This window comes from Schistocerca americana, chromosome 8, assembly GCF_021461395.2.
Source record: "Schistocerca americana isolate TAMUIC-IGC-003095 chromosome 8, iqSchAmer2.1, whole genome shotgun sequence".
NCBI lineage: Eukaryota > Metazoa > Arthropoda > Insecta > Orthoptera > Acrididae > Schistocerca > Schistocerca americana.
Genome location: NC_060126.1, coordinates 150,431,100 through 150,458,033, shown reverse-complemented (window position 1 = coordinate 150,458,033; position 26,934 = coordinate 150,431,100). Strand labels below are relative to the sequence as shown.

General features: G+C 46.4%; 1 protein-coding gene and 1 non-coding gene across 2 annotated transcripts in view; both read left to right on the top strand.

The window, feature by feature from the left end:
• Positions 1-1,294: 1,294 nt before the first annotated feature.
• LOC124545639 (cell division control protein 42 homolog) overlaps positions 1,295-26,934 on the top strand; it is a 257,471-nt gene continuing 231,831 nt past the window's right edge. Inside the window, exon 1 of the mRNA XM_047124584.1 lies at positions 1,295-1,494. Within this exon, the coding sequence (XP_046980540.1) occupies positions 1,302-1,494 (193 nt within the window). The 5' untranslated portion in view covers positions 1,295-1,301. The remainder of the gene's footprint in view (positions 1,495-26,934) is intronic.
• Trnat-ugu lies at positions 13,021-13,095 on the top strand. Its single transcript has one exon. It is a non-coding gene; the product is annotated as a tRNA-Thr (tRNA).

The window sequence follows — 26,934 nt, the reverse complement described above, 5'->3', positions numbered from 1 at the left end:
CGTTAAAGGCCCTACCAGTTGAAGCCTTTCAACGCTGCTGCCAACACTGGTGTAATGCTGCCGAAGGGAAATTCTTTGAAGGGTGTAATGGTACTTGAATTACGCAACCATTACGGCACGTCACCTGAACCTCTCGATACCATATAATATTCTACTGTTTTTCTGTAAAGTAGTTGACATATTTCTGAGACAACATTCAGATTTGATTTCATTAATGTAGAGGTACTTTGATACATCGATATGTTTGAATTGCAATGACATTGTTCTTATGTATATTCTTTCTTTTGTCACTATGATCTTTGACGTACTTGTAACTCTTGATTTTTGGGCGCGTAAGCGATTATTAGTTAGTTTTGTTAGAGAGTCGGACCTTGAAAAAGCCAAGTCTTGGACGTCATGTTGGAAAGACGCATATTGTAGTTAGCTTATAAAATCTGAGGAAGACCTTTTCAAGTATGTTTTGTATTGTGAAGTGATGTTTTGTGTGTTACGTGATATTGCAACAAAAGCAATAAAAAGGAAATGTAACTTAAATTCGGAGTGCTGATTATTTTTTTTTTTACATCACAATTGTGCTAACTTTGAAAGATTTAATCTTCAAGAATGGTTTGTGAAGCGCATCTACAAAACTTTTGAATATAGCAGAATGAAACCTAGGCCTCTTTGCATCCGAGCTTGGAATCATCACCACCTAGATTTTCGACGATTGAGCCATGATTTTACAACGAGACCAGCGTGGGAAACACGAAAAGATGAGTGCCTAGTTTATTATTATTACATGAAATGACTTTATTAACTGTGATCTAATGACATCTGCCACATAATGACTTTGTTGTTGCCCGAAAATGCAGTATTTAGCAGCGTGAGCAACACCATAATCATTGTTAAATGTTGACCTTTGTTGTGGTAGGGTTGTTAGAAGGGGACATCATCGTTGTTTAAAAAATATGAAAAGTTTGGTAGATAAAAAATCACTCTCAATACTTTTCTCACAAACCTTTTATGTGTATCAAGTTTGGACGAAATGGATGAGTGGTTTAGGAGATCAGATTTTTTTGGCGTATAGACGATAGATAATCTGCAAAAGCTGTAACCAAGGTGTGGTGTGTAGCCGACATTGACTGTCAAGTCATCCTCCCTTTCTTGGTACGGCAGAGTATTTCAACCTCGCGACTCTTGCGAGAAGCGCAGCTGTGGCGCGACAGTGGCGCCGCGAGCGGCGGCCGTGTGCAGCACAGGAGGCGGAGCGCGGTCCCGCTCAGTGTTCGCTGCGCGCTGGCCGGAGCGAGTGGTGCGAGGCTATGGCTCCCGCGGGCGACTGCTCCAGCCCGCTGCTGCAGGAGCCGGGCGCGGCCGCGGAAGCGGGCGACCGGCACGCCATCAAGTGTGTGCTCGTGGGCGACGGCGCCGTGGGCAAGACCGCGCTCGTCGTCAGCTACTCCACCAACGGCTTCCCCAGCCGATACGTGCCCACCGCCTACGACACCTTCACAGGTGCGTCCACCTCATCAGTACATACATTTACCATCCTAGAGTTCCAAGGTTCGAAACCTGACTACTAACAGGGAATTTTTATTCTGCTAACGTCACTTTTCACCAATACCCATTATTTTAGAGATTCCCGATTCTCGCGCAATTTGTCTGCTACTGATGTGCGGATTAGCCGCGACAAACCTACTTGGGCATCATCATTTGTTGCAGGTCGTGGTTGACGTTTCACATGTGGCTGAATACTTCCTGTTTCCTTAAATAACGTAACTATCCGGCGAACGGTCCGGACACTTGGATGACGTCGTCCAGGATACCGAGCAGCATACATAGCACACGCCCGTTGGGCATTTTGATCACAATAGCCATACATCAACACGATATCGACCTTTTCCGCAATTGGTAAACGGTCCATTTTAACACGGGGAATGTATCACGAAGCAAATATCGTCCGCACTGGCGGAATGTTACGTGATACCACGTACATACACATTTGTGACTATTACAGCGCCATCTATCACAAAGCGAAAAAGTGGTCCAACTAAAACATTCATATTTCTTTACGTACTGTACGAATATGTAATAAAAATGGGGGTTCCCATTTTAAAAAAAACGCAGTTGATATCCGTTTGACCTATGGCAGCGCCATCTAGCGGGCCAACCCTAGCGCTATCTGGTTTCCCCGTTCAAGCTACACAAGTTTCGTTCTTTGTAGTTTTTTCGTTTGACGCTTATTTCGTGATATATTTGTCCCGGTCACGATCAATGGACCATCCTGTATATATACCACTCTGCACCACATTTCGAATAGTTTACAGTAGTCAAGTATACCCAATCTACGTTTACTGTTTGTATCAGTTCTCACGCGTTTCGCAGATAAAACTCGACTTATGAAAGGCCCACAAGCATGATTTCAACGTTACAGTGCTTCAGTTTTCCATCTACCAGTCGAGAGTAAAACAGTTTTTCTTCTAAATTTATTGGCTTCGTGACGTGCCCGTACAGCCATCCCAAGAGTGGAATGTCATTTATGACGATACGTAAGCACAACACAATACCCAGTGGCCGAGCAGAGAAGATCTCCGATTCGGCCGGGAATCGAACCGGGGCTCTTTCGGTTAGAAACCCACCGTGCTGACCACGCAGCGGCCGAGGCAGACTAAAACAGTTTTCTAACACGCAAACTGCATTTTGAAAAAAATGGTTCAAATGGCTCTGAGCACTATGGGACTTAACTGCTGAGGTCATCAGTCCTTTAGAACTTAGCACTACTTAAACCTAACTAACCTAAGGACATCACACACATCCATGCCCGAGGCAGGATTCGAACCTGCGACCGCAGCGGTCGCGCGGTTCCAGACTGTAGCGCCTAGAACCGCTCGGCCACCCCGGCCGGCTGCATTTTGATTTAAGTTTCTAATTTACACTCCTGGAAATTGAAATAAGAACACCGTGAATTCATTGTCCCTGGAAGGGGAAACTTTATTGACACATTCCTGGGGTCAGATACATCACATGATCACACTGACAGAACCACAGGCACATAGACACAGGCAACAGAGCATGCACAATGTCGGCACTAGTACAGTGTATATCCACCTTTCGCAGCAATGCAGGCTGCTATTCTCCCATGGAGACGATCGTAGAGATGCTGGATGTAGTCCTGCGGAACGGCTTGCCATGCCATTTCCACCTGGCGCCTCAGTTGGACCAGCGTTCGTGCTGGACGTGCAGACCGCGTGAGACGACGCTTCATCCAGTCCCAAACATGCTCAATGGGGGACAGATCCGGAGATCTTGCTGGCCAGGGTAGTTGACTTACACCTTCTAGAGCACGTTGGGTGGCACGGGATACATGCGGACGTGCATTGTCCTGTTGGAACAGCAAGTTCCCTTGCCGGTCTAGGAATGGTAGAACGATGGGTTCGATGACGGTTTGGATGTACCGTGCACTATTCAGTGTCCCCTCGACGATCACCAGTGGTGTACGGCCAGTGTAGGAGATCGCTCTCCACACCATGATGCCGGGTGTTGGCCCTGTGTGCCTCGGTCGTATGCAGTCCTGATTGTGGCGCTCACCTGCACGGCGCCAAACACGCATACGACCATCATTGGCACCAAGGCAGAAGCGACTCTCATCGCTGAAGACGACACGTCTCCATTCGTCCCTCCATTCACGCCTGTCGCGACACCACTGGAGGCGGGCTGCACGATGTTGGGGCGTGAGCGGAAGACGGCCTAACGGTGTGCGGGACCGCAGCCCAGCTTCATGGAGACGTTTGCGAATGGTCCTCGCCGATACCCCAGGAGCAACAGTGTCCCTAATTTGCTGGGAAGTGGCGGTGCGGTCCCCTACGGCACTGCGTAGGATCCTACGGTCTTGGCGTGATGGTATAGGGCGCCATTGTTTACACGTCTCGGTCACCTCTTGTTCGCATTGACGGAACAGTCGACGTTACATTTCAGATGTGTTACGACCAGTGGCTCTACCCTTCATTCGATCCCTGCGAAATCCTACATTTCAGCAGATCCTGTACGGGCCTTTCTGGATACAGAAAATGTTCTATTGCTGCCCTGGCCAGCACATTCTCCAGATCTCTCACCAATTGAAAACGTCTGGTCAATGGTGGCCGAGCAACTGGCTCGTCACAATACGCCAGTCACTACTCTTGATGAACTGTGGTATCGTGTTGAAGGTGCATAGGCAGCTGTACCCAAGCTCTGTTTGACTCAATGCCCAGGCGTATCAAGGCCGTTATTACGACCAGTGGTGGTTGTTCTGGGCACTGATTTCTCAGGATCTATCCACCCAAATTGCGTGAAAATGCAATCACATGTCTGTTCTAGTATAATATACTGCTCCAATGAATACCCGTTTATCATCTGCGTTTCTTCTTGGTGTAGCAATTTTAATGGCCAGTAGTGTACATCATTACACAAGTCACAGCACATACAGTCAGTACCGTTGTTTATTTATTCGGCGACATATTTCGAGGGTTTCAAACTCCTCCCCCTCCCCGTCACTCTCATCGTCAAGAGCACAATCTTATGCTACTGGGGTGTGGGCAAAAATGGCTTAAAGGTCAACAATACTTCCTTGATTAACGAGAGTGTTCCCATGAAATGGGAATAAGAAAGTATTGTGGAACAGAGGAAGAAAATTTTTGATTCTTCACTTAGGCATGTACACTCCGTAAGCCACACTAAAGTATCTGATGGAGGGAACCTCTGGTCCTATTTTCATTTCCCTCCATTTCCTGTATCACTCATGAAAGTCGGTAAGCCTCCGTAAGGCCAGATTTCCACATACAACTGAAGAGACGCCACAGAAAGTGGTTTGGCGACTGACACGGCAATTGCACCGTCTGCTACTATTTCCACATGCTCCCGTCAAAATTTTAGTTGCACGGTTTTTAATACGGCGTAAACTGAGATTATTCGGACAGACGTTGGTTTTGTCATTTGGGTTACAGCATTAGAACTGAGTCAAGAAGCCATTAAGAAGGAGAGAAAGCGTTAATGACGGATTTGAGTTTAGCACAGAAATAATACAGGGGCATCAAAATACTCATAAACTAAGTAGCACTCACGAATGAAAATCGATCCTTGAATTACTTTCAGATAATAAAAGTAAATCTGAAATCTTGTTGAGCTGCATATTGAGCTGCATTAAAAAATCCGATACCGCACTCACATTAGAGATACAGTCCTAGCTCAAGGGAAACTACAATTGACACTTCGATATTTGACACCTGGCGATTGCCTGTCATCTCTGCAGTACTTGTACCACGCCCTCAAAACTACAATTTCAACTGTGTTGTGTGATTTGGTGGATGCTGTTGACAGTGCTCTGAAGACTCATTTGGAAGCTAATATTTTCAGACCTGCACCCGACGTCAGTTAAATTTTGCTTAGTAACATTACTCTATGCCGAAATGTAGAGTTCGTGCAAGACACTATAATATAGTTGATTTCCTTCAATAGAAGCTACACTCGGCCTGAGATTATACTACCACCAGAAACCTTCTGAGTTCCTATCTCAAATCCACTCAACAAGTATTCAAGAGCTCTGAAGCTACCAGAACTAGAACCTGAATACACTGCATTAATTTTCAGCTTTTGTAGAATTAAGCGAGCTGCTGTGGAGCTACAGATCACCATTCATTAATTATTAAGTAACACCTGCTTACTCAGACACACATCTTATCCATGCATCATATAATAGCTGCATCACATACTTTCACCACATAAATTAACAATTATGTTCTCCCATGAACATTGCCGTTCGTGGGGAGGCTTGCGTGCCCCAGCGATAGAGATAGCCGTACGCAACCATAACGGACGGGTATCTGTTGAGAGGCCAGACAAACGTGTGGTTCCTGAAGAGGGGCAGCAGCCTTTTCAGTAGTTGCAGTGGCAACAGTCTGGATGATTGACTGATCTGGCTTTGTAACATTAACCAAAACGACCTTGCTAGGCTGGTACTGCGAACGGCGGAAAGCAAGGGGAAACTAAAGCCGTAATTTTTGCGGGGGCATGCAGCTTTACTGTATGGTTAAATGATGATGGCGTCCTCTTGGGTAAAATATTCCGGAGGTAAAATAGTCCCCCATTCGGATCTCCGGGCGAGGAGGACGTCGTTATCAGGAAAAAGAAAACTGGCGTTCTACGGATCGGGGCGTGGAATGTCAGATCCCTTAATCGGGCAGGTAGGTTAGAAAATTTAAAAAGGGAAATGGGTAGGTTAAAGTTAGATATAGTGGGAATTAGTGAAGTTCGGTGGCAGGACGAACAAGACTTCTGGTCAGGTGAATACAGGCTTATAAATACATAATCAAATAGGGGTAACACAGGAGTAGATTTAATAATGGATAAAAAATAGGAACGTGGTAAGCTACTACGAAGAGCATAGTCAACGCATTATTGTATGCAAGATAGACACGAAACCCACGTCTACTACAGTAGTACAAGTTTATATGCCAACTAGCTCCGCAAATGGCGAAGAGATTGAAGAAATGTATGATGAGATAAAAGAAATTATTCAGGTAGTGAAGGGAGACGAAAATTTAATAGTCATGGGGGACTGGAATTCGATAGTAGGAAAAGGAAGAGAAGGAAAAGTAGTAGGTGATTATGGAATGGGGGTAAGGAATGAAAGAGGAAGCCACCTGGTAGAATTTTCCACAGAGCATAACTTAATCATAGCTAACACTTGGTTTAAGAAACATGAAAGAAGTTTGTATACCTGGAAGAGGCCTGGAGACACTGGAAGGTTTCAGGCAGATTATTTAATGGTAAGACAGAGATTTTGCAATCAGCTTTTAAGTTGTAAGACATTTCCAGGCGCAGATGTGGACTCTGATGACAATCTATTGGTCATGAACTGTAGATTAAAACTGAAGAAACTGCAAAAAGGTGGGAATTTAAGGAGATGGGACCTGGATAAACTGAAAGAACCGTAGCTTGTAGATAATTTCAGAGGAAGCATTAGGGAACGATCGACAGGAACAACGAAACGGAATACAATAGAAGAACGATTGGTAGCTTGAAGAGATGAAATACTGAAGGCAGCAGCGGATAAAGTATATTTTAAGACAATGGCTAGTAGAAATCCTTGGGTAAAACAAGAGATATTGAATTTAATTGATGAAAGGAGAAAATATAAAAATGCGGTAAATGAAGGGGGCGATAAGGAATACAAACGTCTCAACAATGAGATCGGCAGGCCAGCGACAAGCCAGAAGCAAGAGGGTTGCCATGCGCCACCGCCTCCGCCAGACATTCATGGTCTGAAGATGATCTGATAAAAAGATCGGAACCGGTCACCACATTAAATAACTTATGCGATCAAGACTGCTTCCAGTTTATTAATGAAATTATACTTTAGCGCTTCAACGGAAATGGATTCAGAAGCTACACAGGTCGTCGACGGAAGCTCGTCCAGCGTGGTGGGGTGATTCCGGTATACAGTGTCTCTCAATGTGCCCCCCTCCCCCCCCCCCAAAAAAAATGGTCTCAAGGAGTCAGATCGGGCTAGAATGGATGCCAATCCATCCCTGCGCCAATTTGGAGGAATCCAAAGCAGTGACTCTGTTCCCGAAGCTTTAATCAAGAAAGCGAAACTGTGTTCGGTGTGATGCGGTCTGGCCCCATCTTGCATGAACCACTCAGTTCCTGTTCGATCCTCCAGTGCGTGGCGACAGATTGTTCCATAATTCAAGGTAACGTTCACTGGTGATGCTTTCTCGCATGAAAAAAGACAAATAATGCCTCTGTTGCATACCGCATCCCGAACAGTAGCTTTTGGGAGAAAACAGGGGATTCGCTTCACACAAGTGGATTTTGACTGAAGACATGTGCAGGTTTTGTCTAGTATTTTTTTGCATGCTGAAACATTTGAAACCAGTATCTGCCTCAGTTCATCGGACGAGTTTCCTTGGACTTAGCTGAATAATTCCAGAAAGCGTGGCGACATTTCCACGAGTAGCTACAGTTTGCCTGCAGCCAACATTCACCGCTAGATCATCAGCAACGGTGCCTGTCCGCTGGAATTTGGCGAAGAGCTTGCGGGTGGTTTTCGCGTCGGGGCCTTTTGGAATATTAAATCGTGTTTTAAAACTGCGCCTTGCTGCCGTAGGTCTGTTCTATAACCTGTGGTATCCCTCTACCAGAAAAACAAAAAAATGGTTCAAATGGCTCTGAGCACTATGGGACTTAACATCTATGGTCATCAGTCCCCTAGAACTTAGAACTACTTAAACCTAAATAACCTACGGACATCACACAACACCCAGTCATCAAGAGGCAGAGAAAATCCCTGACCCCGCCGGGAATCGAACCCGGGACAGAAAAACACCTTCTTCAATGGAATACGTGATTTCAACCTCTTCCTTAGCTGCGCTAACCTTCACTCGCATTTCAGTAGCCCAATGTGGCGTGGAATGTGATAAGACCTGCACCAAGGCGGCCAGACCTGACCCGTAAGGGGCCACCCGGCCAATGACGCCAAACGCCCATTCCATTTCATCGCCGTGAACTGCGGCGTACTATTTATAGGCATTTCATATTGTGTTTACAGCGCCATCTGTTAGCGGACTTTAAAAATAATTCCAAATTTCTGTATAAAATTCTTATAACTCTCACAATAAACATATCGCTTGCACGACTCGTCTATCGATTTTGATTTTCGAGACATTTAATTTTGAAATCAGGGACTCTTATGGTGGGCACCCTGTACGCATCTTTCACCCAAGATAGTGCGTCTCGATGTTCCGCGGGGTAGCCTCGCGGTTCGAGGCGCCATGTCACGGTCCGCGCGGCTCCCCCCCCCCCCCCCCCCCCCGTCGGAGGTTCGAGTCCTCCCTCGGGCATGGGTGTCGTCCTTAGCGTAAGTTATTGTAAGTTAGATTAAGCAGTGTGTAAGCTTAGGGACCGATGACATCAGCAGTTTGGTGCCATAAGGCCTTAGGACAATTTTCCAATTTTCCTCGATGTTCAGACCCGTTATGACCGTAATCACTGCCATAGGAGGCAGCTCCGGTGCTAAATTTCCTACTGTGTATCCCCCGCATCAAGTGAATATTTAAACCCGTATTCTTTCTACAGTACTGCACACTCACAACAAATAAAATTTCATTAAATACTTTGTTTACTGGTTCTGAAATTTTATTGACCAGCATTGTGTTTTGCTGGAAATGCTGATGCAGCAAGTTGCCGTCGCTTCATTGTATTAAGTTTTACGCTCATGTTTCCCTTTACGTCACGCAGTAGCGCTCTGTGGGCTCTTACCCTGGGCTGACAAGTCATAGGATAGCGATATGTACATGTACAGATGACGGTAGAATCTCATACAGAACGTATAAAAGAGCAGTGCGTTGGTGAAGCTGTCGTTTGTACTTAGTTGATTCATGTGGAAAGCTATCCGACATCATTATGACTGCACTATGGGAACTGACGGACTCCGAACCCGGGATGGTAGTTGGAACTAGAAGCATGGGACATTCCATTTCCGAAATCGTTGGGGAATTCAGTACTGCGAGGTCTACAGCGTCAAGAGTGTACTGAGAACAGCAAATTTCAGGCATTCCCTCCCACCGCGGACAACACTATGGTCGACGGCCTTCACTTAACGACTGAGAGCAGCGGCGTTTTGCGTAGCGTCGTCAGTGTTAGCAGACAAGCAATACTGCGTTAAACAACAGCGGAAATCAATGTGGGACGCACGACGAACGTATTCGTTAGTGCAGTGCGGCGAAATTTGGCGTTAGTGGGCTATGGCAGCAGACGACCGCTGCGAATGCCTTTGCTAACAGCACGACATCGCCTGCAGCGCCTTTTCTGGTTCGTGACCACACAGGTTGTACACTAGACGTCTGGAAGACCGTGGCCTGGTCAGATCCGTGGATCCAAGTTGTCAACAATGCACTTGTCTGGTCGTGGATTCATATTGGTGTGGGCTGTGTTTTCATGGAATAAACTGGTTGGTCTGGACGAACTGAACCGATCATTGACTAGAATTGGTTATGTTCGCTTACTTTGAGACTATCTGCAACTATTCATGGAGCTCATGTTCCCAGACAACGATGGAATTCTTATGGATGCCGTGTCACCAGGTCACAAATGTTCGCTAGTGATTTGAAGAACACGTTGGACAATTCGAGCGAATGACTTGGCCACCCAGATCGCCCGGCATGAATCCCATATAACATTTACAGAACATAATCGGGAGGTCAGTTCGTGAACAAAATCCTGCAACGGCAACACTTTCTCGATTATGGACGGCTATAGAGGAAGCTTGTCTCAATATTTCTGCAAGGGACTTCCAACGACTTGTGTCCATACCACGTCGAGTTGCAGCACTACGCCGGGAAATAAGGTCTTACACAATATTATGAGGTAACCCAAGACTTTTCTCACGTTAAAGTAAGTACTGACTAGTGGAACACGACAAGTGCCACAACCGGATCTCCCAGAAACTTCTCTCAGTGGAAGAGGAGTCAAAGTAAAGGACACACTTACTTTGGCTCGTATGCAGATAGTTGAGGATTTGTGAGAAAAAAACTGCCAAAGTTTTCGAGGTAATTTATATGTCTTTCAGCTAGTGAATAGTTCAGTCGAAGCGGCGGCACAGTTTCTGACATCGCCGTTTCACACACTTGCACCCCTGTTTAAAACCCGATTATTATTTCTATTTTTGTTTTTTATTTATCTCCCTATGTCCGAAGAAGATTGCTACTCGAATGTCTTCCATTGGATATTAAAATAACTCTATCCTTATTCGTCTACTAATGTGTGTCTGGTGAACGAATTAAAAAAAAAGAAACAATAAACGAATGAGAAGGCTATTTGAAAATGTTTTCGGTGAAATTCTTGTAGTATATCTTGATTCATAATTAATTGCAAGCGCCAGTTTTCGCCAAAGTGACCCGTTATGCGTGGTTTGCCTCGTAATTGTTACTAACGTGTGAAATCTTCGGCAGTGTTAACAACGTTTCTCTCCCGAGTGTTGACTCATATGGGGAAATGTCAGTGTGGCGAACCTGCCTGCGCGCGATGCTCGTGGCGTTCGAAGTTTCTGTGCTGCGAATGTTTCTGCCATCGCTATCACCCGAGGGAATACACTAAATCTTCCTGAAGAATAAACATAAGAAAAAATATAAGAACTGATATAAGAATGAAATATAGGAAAATGATAATTTAAAAGTATTGTAACTTCGGAAAATACCATACACGCATATTATATAATAAATGTATGACATAGGCAAGTCCAGTTGTATTTTTACAGTTAATGTAACACCTTTATGTCCCCCAACCCAATAAGAAATAATCTGATAGTAAACTTCTACGGACATTAGTAGACAAATAAAAAGTAAAAAATATAATAAATAAAAGCAGTAACCTGGTTTCGAATACGGTGGCAAAAGCGAGAGGCCGCGACGTTACCCACTGCGCCGTAATTTCGGCTCACATCATCGCACGCTAAAAGGAATCTAAGTTACATCGAAAACTTTGTCCGTCGTTTTCTTAGAAACGGTCGAGTGTTTGCGGATAAGCCAAGACACGTGTTCGCTTATTTTGACTCCTCTTCCATTACGCGAAGTTTCTGGGAAATCGGGTTGTGGCACTTACCGTTTTCTCCTCGTGACTGTACACTTTAATCCTCAGCGTCAAGTCTACTTATCGGGTTACAGAATGGTCGTGTTAGATCCTCCCACATCTATATGGACTGGGAAAACGTACTACTTGCATATTTTCCAGTTTTCAACCCATTACTTATCCACGCTAGGAATGGCACAGCGGGTTCACAACATTCCAGACACAGTTTTTCAAGGGAAGTGGTCAGTATATCGAAGTAAAATGGACTGGTAAACATCAGATTTCAGCAGGTGAAATGGCTCTGAGCACTATGGGACTTAACGTCTGAGGTCATCAGTCCCCTAGAACTTAGAACTACTTAAACCTAACTAATCTAAGGACATCACACACATCCATGCCCGTGGCAGGATTCGAACCTGCGACCGAATCAGTCGCACGGTTCCAGAGTGTAGCGTCTAGAACCGCTCGGTCACCGCGGCCGGATCAGAAGGTCAAAAGAGACGACCGTCTGGAGTTGGCATTTACAGTTCCGGTGCTTGGACAGGAGTCTGACAGCTGACTAGCGACCTGGGCGAGTGTTCAGGAACATATTTCGGAAGATATACTTCTTTGAAACTTGTTTCCCATAATTTATATGTATTAACTGTCATATTCCTATGCAATTTTAATCTCTGTCTCACTTAGACTATTACTTTTAAAAAATTAACTGATCACGAAGTTGACTTTTGCGAAACTGACCACTGGATATCACAGTAGTCGGAGCAATGGCCGACTTTGAGGAATGCACCCCTCCACTGTCCTGAACACATACAAAACCTTGATTTGGCCCTTCCTTTGCTATTCGAATGTTGCATGGATCTCCGCCCCACCCAACTTTGATCATATATGAAAATGGTATCTGTTCTTTCGAACACGTCTGAAAGAACAGATACCATTGGTGATCTTGCAGCTCTCGAAGAGTGAAATTAGAATGACATCCAGACCTTTAGCTGCTTACAGGCTTTGATAAATATCAGCGGGGACAGTTGAAAATGTATCCCCCGACCGGGGCTCGAACCTGGGATCTCCTGCTTACATGGCAGACGCTCTATCCGACTGGGGCATCGAGGACACAGAGGACAGCTAATCGTCTGGATTTCATTGTAATTTAATTCTTCAAGTGCTCCAAGATCACCGATGGTATCAGTTCTTTCGGACATATCCGAAAGAACAGATAGCATGTTCATATAGGTAAGGCCTACCGGCCAATGATCTTCTTCAGTGCGGATGCACTCACTTTGCTCAAACTCTTACGGGAATCGGTAGATTGACTGCCGCGAGTAATGAGTATAGTGGGCAGGGGCACTACAAATGCAGTGTGTGGACAGTAAGCTGGAAGTGTGGGTCTCACGGGGAGCGTACCAGAGATAAGTCCTTGCAGTCGCACACTCTTCTGTGTGCTCGATGCCTCAGTCGGATAGAGCGTCTGCCATGTAAGCAGGAGGTCCCGGGTTCGAGTCCCGGTCGGGGCAGACACTTTCAACTGTCCCCATTGATATTTAACAACGCCTGTAAGCAGCTAAAGGTCTGGATGTGATTGCAATTTTATTTAAGTTTTATCAGTCCCTCCAGGTCGTGAAACGCCATTTACTCCGCCTTACTTTCCGCATCCCTTTACCTTCCCCAACAAGGATCCTTTACCTCTCTTCATTCACAGCGAACACCTTCGAACACTCTGCTCCATCCGCAAACTCAACTCCAATGATCCTATCGTTTCCCATCTGCTTTGCAATCCTCACAAGCTGCACACCCCATGCATACTCTCCCAAAGAAACTTCTACCATCTCTCCCCTCCCAGGTCATGAACTCTGTCCCCAACACTTACCCATCCTGTCAGCTATAAATCCGCCCCACCCACTCCACCTCATCAGAGCTTCCTCTCCCTCCCCTTCTAATACTTCCTTATTCCACTTTTTCCCCATCTGCCTCTCTTTGACCATCCCCTTTTCCCCAAATCTTCCCTCTTCTGTCCCACCAGCCACTCCTACTGCACCAGTCCTCCATCCTTATACCACAACATTCCTGCCCTCCTCACCAGCCAACCCTTCCCATTCGACAACAGGCTCCCTAGCCCAGGGCAGGTCCTTCCAGTTTTTAGTGACAGGAAAATGCTACTTTTAAATATCGGTGTTCCGGCATCATGTTTTAACTGTTTTTAAATGTGCTCTTATTGTGTTTTACCTTTTGTTATTACTGTTTTTAGCTATCATCGCAAGAAGTCATACCTCTCGTATGTCTAAAAACTTCCGTCTTATATCTCACCTTTAAAAAGTTTTAAATTCGGAGTAAATATCTCCACTATCTGTCTCATGTTTTATCGTCTCATTTAAGTTTTTATTGTCAGTTGGCTGAAGAGCGGGTTGCCTGACAGCCCATCCCCACCGCCTATTTGAGGTGCGGGGAGGGGGGGGGGCGGGGCGGCGTTGAAATAACTGTAAAGAAGGAAAAAAAAGAATGAAAGTAGTCAGGGAGTATTGTGTTGTCTGTAGAGACACAAAACGGGTCGGTAAGGGAGTTAAGTCGCTTCAAACATGAACTAGTCGTTGGATGTCACCCGAGTAACAAATTCAACAGCGACATTTAAACCTACCTAAAGCTGCGGTAATTGTGGACTGGAAACGGGAAAGAATAAACGCAACTAAATCAAGACTAGGCGGACCTCAATTACGGACGCACAGGATGACTGAAAAATCAGAAGAATCACTCGTGATGTACCAGCAACCCAGCTACCACAATGACTGTGAATTGAGAGTTGAAAACAATGTGACACAGTGGTCGAGCAGCACATAATGAGCCACACGTTTCTGTAGTCAATGGTAAAAGCGCCATTTTGGGATGGTTTAAAGAAAGACGCCATTCGACTGTGGTTGACTGAAAACGAGTGATTCGGAGCGATGAATCACGTGGAACCTTGTGGCAATCCTGTGGAAGGACTTGGGTTTGGCTACAGCCTGGAGAACGCTACCTGCCACCATGTGTAGCTCCAACGGCGAGATACGGATATTACGGTGTGGGGCTGTTTCTCGTGGTCAGCGTGGGCTCCCCCATTGCGCTTAAGAAACCGCTAAATGCGGATGGATAAAACCACATTTTACTGCATTGTGTACTCAGGACAGTAGGGGAACTGTTCGGAGATGATGGTTGTATCATCATGACAACCCGAACCCAATGAAACACGTTTGGGATGAGTTAGAACGTCGTCTTCGCTCCAGGCTCCACCGTCCAACTTCACCACCGTCTCTGGTTTTGGGGTTTGTGGAAGAATTGGCTGTCATTCCTCTACAGACATCCAGACACCTCATTGATAGTGTTCGCTGTAGAATTCAGGCCGTCATAAAGGCGAAGGATGGGCAGACCCTATATTAATACCCACTGATAGGTGTGCGCATACTTTTGATCAGGTAGAGTATATGCATTCCCCCACGGCTTCCTCTTGAACAACCATCGTAATGTTCTCTAAATCCTCCTCCTGCTAACAAGCTGCGGTTTACAGGCATTACTTACTCCAGAAAGTTTTGTTTTTATTTGTGTACTGCCAGTGGCTCTTTCTAATGTAACATTACTGCCAGTTAGGCACAGCCGAACCCCTCTTCCCTTTTTGCTAGTTATGCGGAGTTGTGGATGACCTATATCCCGAGTCGAAACAGGTTGGCCGGCCGCGGTGGCCGAGTGGTTCTAGGCGCTTTAGTCCGGAACCGCGCGACTGCTACGCTCGCAGGTTCGAATCCTGCCTCGGGCATGGATGTGTGTGATGTCCTTAGGTTAGTTAGGTTTAAGTAGTTCTCAGTTCTAAGGCACTGATGACCTCCGATGTTAAGTCTCATAGTGCTTAGAGGCATTTGAACCATTTGAAACCGGTTGTCCACACAAAACATAGCAAGTCCCAGGCCGTACTTCTATGTGCCGCATGGAAAAGTCTGGCAAGCTGTATGCCAATGTGGCACTTTTATCATCCCCAATACAAGCGGTACCACTTAAGTGATAAAACTCAGCGATTGCAGTGTTTATTTGAAGTAATTGCTGTATGCGGATTAGTTGCATTCAGTATTACTCCATTCGTGACAGCATCAAAACCATTCATAAATCATGCAGACGGTGAAAAAAGCGTACATTATGGTTACACAATACCGACATCACTTGTCAGTATATGCATCGAGCGGTTGTGGTATTTCTGCTGTTGCACTCATACTCTTGCACCTGCTACGTGACGTCGGTCTGTGATTGATGACCTAAAGAGACTGGCAGTTAATAAGAGACCTGGGATATTGCACAGATAACAATATGTTAGTAATCGTGCATACGCCAGCCAACCAATGCCTGGATGCGTAGCACAGGAGGAAGTGTCCGCTAAGCTCACACCGAGCAAAGTGCCGCCATGGTCAAGACGTCGAGTCGCTTTCGCAGGAATGGTGGTAGAAAGTCAGGTCCGGATGGGCAGATTTAGTTTGTCCTTGGTTTCCCTAAACCGATTAAGGCAAATTTTGGAAAAGTTCCTTTGAAAACGACGAGGCCCATTTCCTTCCCCATCAAATCTAAGCTAGAGCTCCGTCTCTAATGACATCGCCGTGGACGGCACGTTAAACAAGATGTTTAAATAAAAGTATCACATGGTCCTGCAGGTGTTAGTACTGGTCAAAACAAGAAGAAAAGTTTTTAACTTCTCCCAGGTATAAATTTAATTCCTGTTTGAATTCTCAAGTCTATAAAACAAAATAATTAGGCACTTACACTTTGTAATCATACTCTGTCTGTCTCTCGATGACGAAGTCAGCACCTGGAATAAAATTTTTCTGACTCTGCGGACTTCCGGTGATCGTCGACTGTGAAAATTCTTAGAATAGTCAGAGTCACCGTGGGAAAACCGACTTGGGTGGTATGACGTACTCACTCTGCTGCTTGGGGGATCAGTGTCCAAGGTGTGTATTAATTTCCATAAAAGTGCAGAAATTAATCTCTCAAAATAGAGCGTCAGCGACCGTGGTGCAGGCTTTACTGATTTCCCAGGATACAAAGTTCCCTACGAGTTCCGACGCACCAAATGATGCTTCGAGCCACAGACAAGGAAGCAGCTAAAATAAATAATGAATTAAACGTATCTTTTCCATTCATGACATTATATTTTTCCGCAAATGATCTTCAGGCTACATTTCACGATACATCATACTCTGGTCTGCGATGAAATGTTATCATAATTAATCTAATTACAATCTGTATTCAAAATGGCCAATTCCAATAATGCCTCCAACTATAGATTCGCTGCGAAAATAAAGTAAGTCCACAGCACACGTGATGTTCCACATTATATCCACACAGTTTTTATATAACGAGTCAGTCTCTCCCTCTCTCGCACTCGTAATGTGTCTTTGATCCATGTACACCCTAGAGCCAAAGAAACTGGTGCACCTGCCGAGTGTCGTGTAGGGCACCCAAGAACACGAAGAAGTACCGCAACACGATGTGGCATGGGCTCGACTAATGTCTGAAGTAGTGCTGGAGGGAACTGACACCATGAATGCTGCAGGGCTGTTCAAAAAATGGTTCAAATGGCTCAGAGCACTATGGGACTTAACATCTGAGGTCATCAGTCCCCTGGAACTCAGAACTACTTAAACCTAACTAACCTAAGGACATCACATACATCCATGCCCGAGGCAGGATTCGAATCTGCGACCGTAGCAGTCCCGCGGTTCCGGACTGAAGCGCCTAGAACCGCACGACCACCGCGGCCGGCTGCAGGGCTGTCCATAAATCCATAAGAGTACGAGGGGGCGGAGATCTCCTTTGAACAGAATGATGCAAGGCATCCTAGATATGCTCAATAATGTTCACGTGTCGGGAGTTTGGTGGCTATCGGAAGTGTTTAAACGCAGAAGAGTCTTCCTGGAGACACTCCGTAGCAATTCTGGACGTGTGGGGTGTCGCATTGTCCTGCTGGAACTGCTTTAAGTCCGTCGGAATGCACAATGAACATGAATGCATGCAGGTGATCAGATACGATGCTTACGTACTTGCCACCTGTCAGAGTCGTATCTAGCTGTATCAGGGACCCCATATCACTCCAACTGCACACCATTACAGAGCGTCCACCAGCTTGAACAGTCCCCTGATGACATGCAGGGTCCGTGGATTCATGAGGTCGTCTACATACCCTTACACGTCCATCCGCTCGATACAATTTGAAACGAGACTTGTCCGACCAGGCAACATGTTTCCAATCATCAACAGTCCAATGCCAGTGTTGAAGGGCCCAGGCGAGGCGTACAACTTTGTGTCGTGCAGTCATCAAGAGTACACGATTGGGCGTTCGGCTTCGAAAGCCCATATCGATGATGGTTCGTTAAATAGTTTGCACGCTGACACTTGTTAACGGCCCAGCATTGAAACTTGCAGCAATTTGCGGAAGGGTTGTCCTTCTGTCACGTTGAACGATTATGTTCAGTCATCGTTGGTCCAGTTCTTGCACGATCTTTTTCCGGCCGCTGCGATGTCGGAAATTTGATGTTTTACCGAATTCCTGATATTCACGGTACACCCGTGAAATAGTCGTACGGCAAAATCCTAACTTGATCGCTACCTCGGATATGCTGTGTCCCATCGCTCGTCGACGACTATAACGCCACGTTCAAGCTCATTTAAATCTCGATAACCTACCATTGTAGCAGCAATAACCGATCTAAGAAATGCGCCAGATATTTGTTGTGTTATGTAGGAGTTGCCGACCGCAGCGCCGTATTCTGCCTGTTTGCATATCTCTGTATTTGAATACGCACGCCTATACCAGTTTATTTGGCGCTTCAGTGCAGATCATTTGTACTATTACACATAAACATTTGCACTAAAACAGAAACAGTAACAGAATATAGGTCATACTACAAGTTCAGACATGATAAATCTCAACATCTATACGGATGCGAATCAATCTGTCGCCTCATTCCCATCTGACTGTCAACACAAAAGAAGACGCTATAGGCAGAGCCGCGTGTGGTTACCGCACATGCTGACACATCCCTCGGATCTTCTTCGCTATGGGAGATAAGCTCTCTCACATGAAGATGCCCCCATTCATATGTATTGATCACACGCTGCTGTAACGTCTGCACGTTGCCGACGGATAGGCATATAGCTGTGCCCTTAAATGCCATGAACTCAATGGCTTCAGGTCAGGTGAACGTGGGACGCCACACTACCAGAGGAGCTCGACCAATCCATCACCCGTGAAATTTTGTGGTGATGTACTGTCCCACGATCCGTAGAAAATGGGGTGCTGCTCAATGGTGCGTAAACCAATGTCGTTGTCTTACTGCGAGGTTAGCGTCCCCCAATACCGCTGGTAATTCATCACGCAGAAATCGGTGATACACAGCGTCTGTTAATCTGTTTGGTAAAGTGTATGACGGCACGAGTTCTTATGCTGTTTTAAGTGTGTGTGTGATTTATAAGATGTAACATAGTTAATTTGCTCCGAAGGAAATTACCTCTTTACATTTTTCCGTCGACCGTGAACAGCTATTTGTACACACTACTTTTTTCCTCCATTTTTCCTTTATTGAATTTCGATTCCCCCCGAAGGGGCCAGGTTGGCAGCAGTTTAGTACGCTGATCTTGAGCCTACAGAATTCTTAAAACATAATAAGATAAGAAACAATAAAAGCAGGAGATAAAACGGTGAATTAAATTGTAAAACGGCGAAAATTGTGGAAAGTTAAAAATAAAACAAAGGGTAGGCGGTGCTAATAAAATACACAGGAAGCAGACAGGTAAAATAGTAGACCGACATTTAAAAAACATGGCGAGAGTGTGGTTTATGTTCGCAAGGGATATAAAAATCACACCCAGCTACAGTATGGTGTCAGTTCGCAACACTTCGGAAAAGACGCACAACACTTAACAATCACTGGAAACACAGCACTAAAAATTCGGCGCGAAAACACACCACAGCCAAGGGCAGATGGGGGGGAGGGGGGACCTGGACAGATGAGGGGGGAAAAAGGGGAGAGGAGACGAAAAACGAGAGGGGGGCGACGGAGGGAGAGGACTCATAACAGGGGGGGGGGCAGAGCAGACGAGAGGGAATGGGGAAAGGCAGAGTGGGGAAATGCAAAAGGTCTCGAGGGAGAGGAGAGGAGAGGAGAGGGTAGGCAGGGAAAAAACAGGATGGAAGGGGGGGAAGGGAGCCCAGGAAAAGGACAGAGGAAGGGAGAGGGAGGAGAGGATCAGAGTTGATAGGAGGGATAAATGGAGGGAGAGAGGGCATCATCTGGGAGTGGGAATTGGCGGAAGCCACCTTGGGAAAGGAGACGAAGTGTGTAGAGATAGAGGGTACGGAGGACACAACACTGAATGCATGGCAGGGGGCGGGTTTGGAGATGAGAGGAGCAACCAGGGGATCTACATCTACATCCACATTCATACTCCCCAAGCCACCTGACGGTGTGTGGCGGAGGGTGCCTTGAGTACCTCTATCGGTTCTCCCTTCTATTCCAGTCTCGTATTGTTCGTGGAAAGAAGGATTGTCGGTATGCCTCTGTGTGGGCTCTAATCTCTCTGATTTTATCCTCATGGCCTCTTCGCGAGATATACGTAGGAAGGTATGTTCTATAAAATTCAACAAAAGCCCGTACCGAGCTACTGAGCGTCTCTCCTGCAGAGTCTTCCACTGGAGTTTATCTGTCATCTCTGTAATCTTTTGTGATTACTAAATGATCCTGTAACGAAGCACGCTGCTCTCCGTTGGATCTTCTCTTCTATCAACCCTATCTGGTACGGATCCCACACTGCTGAGCAGTATTCAAGCAGTGGGCGAACAAGCGTACTGTAACCTACTTCCTATGTTTTCGGATTGCATTTCCTTAGGGTTATTCAAATGAATCTCAGTCTGGCATCTGCTTTACCGATGATCAACTTTATATGATCGTTCCACTTTAAATCACGTCTAAGGGAAATCAAGGTAGCGAGAGGTGTAGAGTATGCGGATATGTTTGAGGAATAGGTCATAGAGGATCTACGTGGGGGACGACTATTTTTCATACTTATTAATGCTTTATTATTTTACTGGTCTTATTTGGTCAACGAGAATAGAAGAGTCATCGTGCGAAATCTTCCTGGTACAGATTTTAATGTAATTATATGTAAGGCAGCTGTTGATTCCTACGTTGCTTAAATAACCAGCGATTTTACGAGGAGCGCTTCTCGGCTAGTTTCGGTAGAAAAAAATGCAGAATTTGTTGTGGGGCATCGTGGAATATTTCCGCTTTAGCCCCTCTAGTTTCATGAAGTTCCGATTGGTGGCGGCGCTATACATAGCATTCGAAATGACGTCTATAACGGAGATGCGTTCCAGGCAGAGAGTTGTCATTGACTTTCTTTCTGCGGAAAGCCAGAGTAACACAGATGTTCATAGACGTCTGCAAAATGTCTACACAGACCTGGAAGCAAACAAAAGCACGGCAAGCTGTTTGGAGAGACGACTGTCATCATTGCAACTAGGTTGCGCAGTCTTGTCCGATCTCCCGCGTGCCGACCAGCCACAGACAGCTGTGACACCTGCGGTGTTTGAAAGTGCGGCCACTCTCATCAAAGCATTACAACCAAACATCTTTCTGGTCAACTCAACGGCTCTGTGGTAGTGCTGACATCAACGTCAGCCAGTTGGGGTACTCAAAGGAGTGTGCGCACTGGGTTCCTCACTGCGAAACAGATCATAAAGAACAATGAAGGACCCTGTGTGCGCAGCTCCTGTATGACCTCATCCCCTTTCCCCACCTCCTCCTTTTCCTCTAACATCCTTGACACTGTTCGCAGGCTTGATCCCCCCCACCCCCTGGTTTCCTGCTTCCTCTCCACCCCCCGCCCGATGCCGCGCCTTCCAGCGCCTCCCCCTTCCAGATGATGAATTTCGACGTGACATTACCCTTCCCTTCAACTGTAACCTGGCCTTGTTCCCCCCCTTTTTCCTCTCCCCTCCTTCTCCAAGAGCGGATTTTCCTCCTTCCCTCCCTGAATCCCTACACCCCCTCCTTGGCGGTTTTCCTCTCCTGCCCCTTCCCTTCAGACCCCTCCTTCGGCGCGCCCCCCAACTCATCCCCCTTTCTCTCCCCTCCTCCTCGCCCCCTCTCCACCCCTTTCCACTTCTTCCCATTCCCTTGTCCTCACCCCCCCCCCCCCCCCTCCCGCCTTGCAGATCCTCCCAAGTTTCTATTCGTTATCAGTGTGTTACGTTAGTGTTGTATTTCAGTGCTGTTCTACAGTGTCATCTAGTGATGTGGGTTTTAATTGTGTGCTCGACCTGTTTTCCGACCATGGCAGTTCCTTCCTACGCCATCTGTCACGTGGCGGTTTTACTCATTCTACGGACTTTTATGCTCCGGCCGTACTTTGCCTGGTACCTTTTAATGTAGTGTGTGATTTTTTTGTGTAACATACTTTTTTAGATTTTTATACTCGATTTACAGTTTCCGCTTTGTATGTCTTCTTTGCTTCTGTTCCGGCTTTTTGTTTCTATATTCCACCAGTTATCTCCTTTATATTGATTTTAAATGTGTTCCTGTCTATTTATGTCTCTTGGCTGAAGAGCAGCGCTTATGCTGTTGCCAGCCCGCCCCTGATGGGGAATGGAAATGACAATAAAGGAAAAAAAAAACATGTGTGCGGAACTGCTTGCGTGGATGAGGGGGTTACTGATGCAGCCATGCGTTGGCTCGGACGTCGACCACTAGCGTGGTGCAATGCAAGCATACATGCCATCCTGATAAGATGGCGAGGCCGTCGCATTGAACGGAAATTATGTTGAAAAGTAGGGGTTTGCAGCCAAGAGAGTGTGGAATAATATAGTGTACTGGAATATTGATTAAAACCAACACGATTACACAAAAAAAGTATGTTGCATTACTCGCTGAACGCTCCTCCTATATTAATGCTGCGTAGCTACTTGTATTATCTTCTGGATAGCTCCTCTGTCCGATCAGACCTCAGAAGACCCAAACGTGCTGACCGACCGCCGTGTCGTCCTCGGCCGATAGCGTCGCTAGATGCAGGTATGGAGGGACATTGTTCAGCACACCGCTCTCTCAACTGTTGTCAGTTTTCGTGACTGGAGCCGCTACTTCTCAATCAAGTAGCCCCTCGATTGTCCTCACAAGGACTGAGTGCAACCCTCTTGCCAGCAGCGTTCGGCAGACCCACACAATGACCTCTCCAAGTGCTAGCGAATCCTGACAACGCTTAACATCTGTGATCTGACGGAAACCGGTGTCACCACTGTGGCAAGGCCGCTGGGATGTTCTGCATACAGATTAATTATTTTCAAATAAATTGAAAATGTTTCGTTCTCAGAACGATTACTTTTCTGATAACTGGGCATTGTACGTTTCGCTGAGAAATAACTTATATGTCCTTTCCTCTGAAGAAAGCAAAATAAACTACCACAAATTCCATCCGCTCGATACAATTTGAGACGAGACTCATCCGACCAGGCAACATGTTTCCAGTCATCAACAGTCCAATGCCAGTGTTGAAGGGCCCAGACGAGGCGTAAAGATCTGTGTCGTTCACTCGTCAAGGGTACACGAGTGAACCTCGACTCCGAAAGCCCATATCGATGATGTTACGTTGAATGGTTCGCACGCTGACACTTGTTGAATGCCAGCATTGAAATCTGCAGCAGTTTGCGGAAGGATTGCTCTTCTGTCACGTTGAACCGATTGTCTTCTGTCGTCGTTGGTCCCGTTCTTACAGGATCTTTTTCCAGCCGCAGCGATGTCGGAGATTTGATATTTTACCGGATTCCTGATATTCACGGTACACTCGTGAAATAGTCGTACGGGAAAATCCCCACTTGATCGCTACCTCGAAGATGCTGTGTCCCTTCGCTCGTGCGTCGACTATAATATCACGTTCAAACTCACTCACATCTTGATAACCTGCCATTATAGCAGCAGTAACCGATCTAACAACTGCCGTGATGTCTTATATAGGCGTTGCCAAGCGCAGCGCCGTATTCTGCCTGTTTACATGTCCTTCTATTGCCTTTATCAGTTTCTCTGGCACTTCAGTGTATAACATGTATATTGTCCAGTTAGGAACGTAATGACATGTCTGCACTATATGATCAAAAGTATCCGGACACCCCAAAATACATACGTTTTCCATATTAGGTGCTTGTGCTGCCACCTACTGCCAGGCACTCCATAACAGCGACCTCAGTAGTCATTAGATATCGTGAGAGAGCAGAATGGGGCGCTCAGCGGAACTCACGGACTTCGAACTTGGTCAGGTGATTGTGTGTGACTTGTGCCATACGTCTGTACGCGATATTTCCTCTCTCCTAAGCATACCTAGGTCCACTGTTTCCGATGTGATAATGAAGTGGAAACGTGAAGGGACACGCGCAGCACAAAGGCATACAGAACGACCTCGTCTGTTGACTGACAGACACCGACGACAGTTTAAGAGGGTCGTAATGTGTAATAGCCAGACATCTAACCAGACTATCACACAGGAACTCCAAACTGCATCAGGATCTACTGCAAGTACTATGACAGTTAAGCGGTAGGTGAGAAAACTTGGATTTCCTGGTCGAGCGGCTGGTCATAAGCCACACATCACGCCAGTAAATGCCAAACGACGCCTCGTTTGGTGTAAGGAGCGTAAAGATTTAACGATTGAACAGTGGAAAAACGTTGTGTGGAGTGACGAATCACGATACACACTGTGGCGATCCGATGGCAGGGTGTGGGTATGGCGAATGCCCGGTGAACGTCATCTGCCAGCGTGTGTAGTGCCAACAGTACAATTCGGAGGCGGTGGTGTAATGGTGTGGTCGTGTTTACTTGTTGTTTTGCGTGTCACTATCGCAGCACAGGCCTACACTGATGTTTTAAGGACCTTCTTGCTTCCCACTGTTGAAGAGCAGTTCGGGGATGGCGATTGCATCTTTCAACACGATCTAGCACCTGTTGATAGCGCACGGCCTGTGGCGGAGTTGTTACGCGACAATAACATGCCTGTATTATACTGGCCTTGACATTGTCCTGACCTGAATACTATAGAATACCTTTGGGATGTTTTGGAACGCCGGCTTCATGCCAGGCCCCACCGATCGACGTCGATACCTCTCCTGAGCATAGCAGTCCGTGAAGAATTGGCTGCCATTCTCCAAGGAACCTTCCAGCACCTGATTGAACGTATGCCTGCGAGAGTGGAAGCTGTCATCAAGGCTAAGGGAGGGCCAACACCTTACTGAATTCCAGCATTAGCTATGGAGGGCGCCACGAACTTGTAAGTCATTTTCAGCCAGGTGTGCGGATACTTTTGATCACATACTGTATACAATGGCTCGTTCCACATTATTTCGGCAGGAGACTCGATCAGGTAATGTGTGGAACCAACCGGGCCTTGCAGGCTGGCGCCCCATATGTAAAAGCGCCCCTGCAGACAGGACGTGAGCCCCCGGGTTTCCTGGCGCCACGCTTCCTCCTTCTCGGCTCGCCCGCTGGCTGGGACGGAGGAGTCAGCGACCCGCCGCCCGCCGCCCGCCGCCCGCGGCCTCGCGGCAGCCCGGGGCCGTCACAGACTTCCCTCCGCTGCTGCTCCCCTCCCCCTCCTCTACCGCCAAAGCGCTCGGAGCGCCGGCGCCTGCGCTGTGTGGTGTGGGAACTCCGGCCGTCTGCAGACTCAGCTGAGCGCGACCGCCGACAAGCGACCGCTCTTCCGTAGCGACTGCGGCGTCGCTGTCAGCCGCCTAATGCGGGGACCTTGTTCTTGTCACCGCGTCGCCGCTTATCGCGCGCATCAGATAGGCCCGGAGAGGCGATTCCACGCAGAGATTAGCAGCCGCTCGACTCCCACCGCTGCGCCAATTGTAATTAATAGATGAATCGAGTGTGCAGTCTGACGTCCGGTCGACGTCGTGATCGTTAGAGACGTAAGACTGCCGCTGGACGCTGCGTGACAATGCGAACAGATACTCAGCGCGCATTGCAGCCACACCATGTGATGTCGATGGAAGGGGGAGGGGGTGGTAATGCACCTAGGCACGCCTCTATGTAGCCCTATAATACAAGATTAATACAAAATCTTAAACATGGCTGCGATTCAGCGGCTGTATAAATTTGGAAGAGGTTGAAAAAAAAAAAAAAAACCAGCCAACTATTTGCAAACCAAAGGTGTACTTAGCCCTTGACCTAAGTTTCGATATTTATAAAAATATCATCTTCAGAAGGAGATGGGCCCCAAAAATGTATAAAGGGTAGTCCATTGACAGTGACCGGGCCAAATATCTCATGAAATAAGCGTCAAACGAAAACACTACAAAGAACGAAATTGTCTAGTTTGAAGGGGGGAAACCAGATGGCGCTATGGTTGGCCCGCTAGATGGCGCTGCTATAGGTCAAACGGATATCAACTGCGTTTTTATTAAATAGGAACCCCCATTTTTTATTACATATTCGTCTAGTACGTAAACAAATATGAATGTTTTAGTTGGACCACTTTTTCGCTTTGTGATAGATGGCGCTGTAATAGACACAAACATTTGGCTCACAATTTTAGACGAACAGTTGGTAACAGATAGGTTTTAAAATTAAAATACAGAACGTTTGAACATTTTATTTCGGTTGTTCCAATGTGATACATGTACCTTTGTGAACTTATCATTTCTGAGAACGCATGCTGCTACAGCGTGATTACCTGTAAATACCACATTAATGCAATAAATGCTCAAAATGATGTTCGTCAACCTCAATGCATTTGGCAATACGTGTAACGACATTCCTCTCAACAGCGGGTAGTTCGCCTTCCGTAATGTTCGCACATGCATTGACAATGCGTTGACGCATGTTGTCAGGAGTTGTCAGTGAATCACGATAGCAAATATCCTTCAACTTTCCCCACAGAAAGAAATCCGGGGACGTCAGATCCGGTGAACGTGCAGGCCTTGGTATGGTGCATCGACGACCAATCCACCTGTCATGAAATATGCTATTCAATACCGCTTCAACCGCACGCGAGCTATGTGCCGGACATCCATCATGTTGGAAGTACATCGCCATTCTGTCATGCAGTGAAACATCTTGTAGTAACATCGGTAGAACATTGCGTAGGAAATCAGCATACATTGCACCACTTAGATTGCCATCGAAAAAATGGGGGCCAATTATCCTTCCTCCCATAATACCGGACCATACAATAACCCTCCAAGGTCGCTGATGTTCCACTTGTCGCAACCATGGTGGATTTTCCGCTGCCAAATAGTGCATATTATGCCGGTTTACGTTATCGCTGTTGGTGAATGACGCTTCGTCGCTAAATAGAACG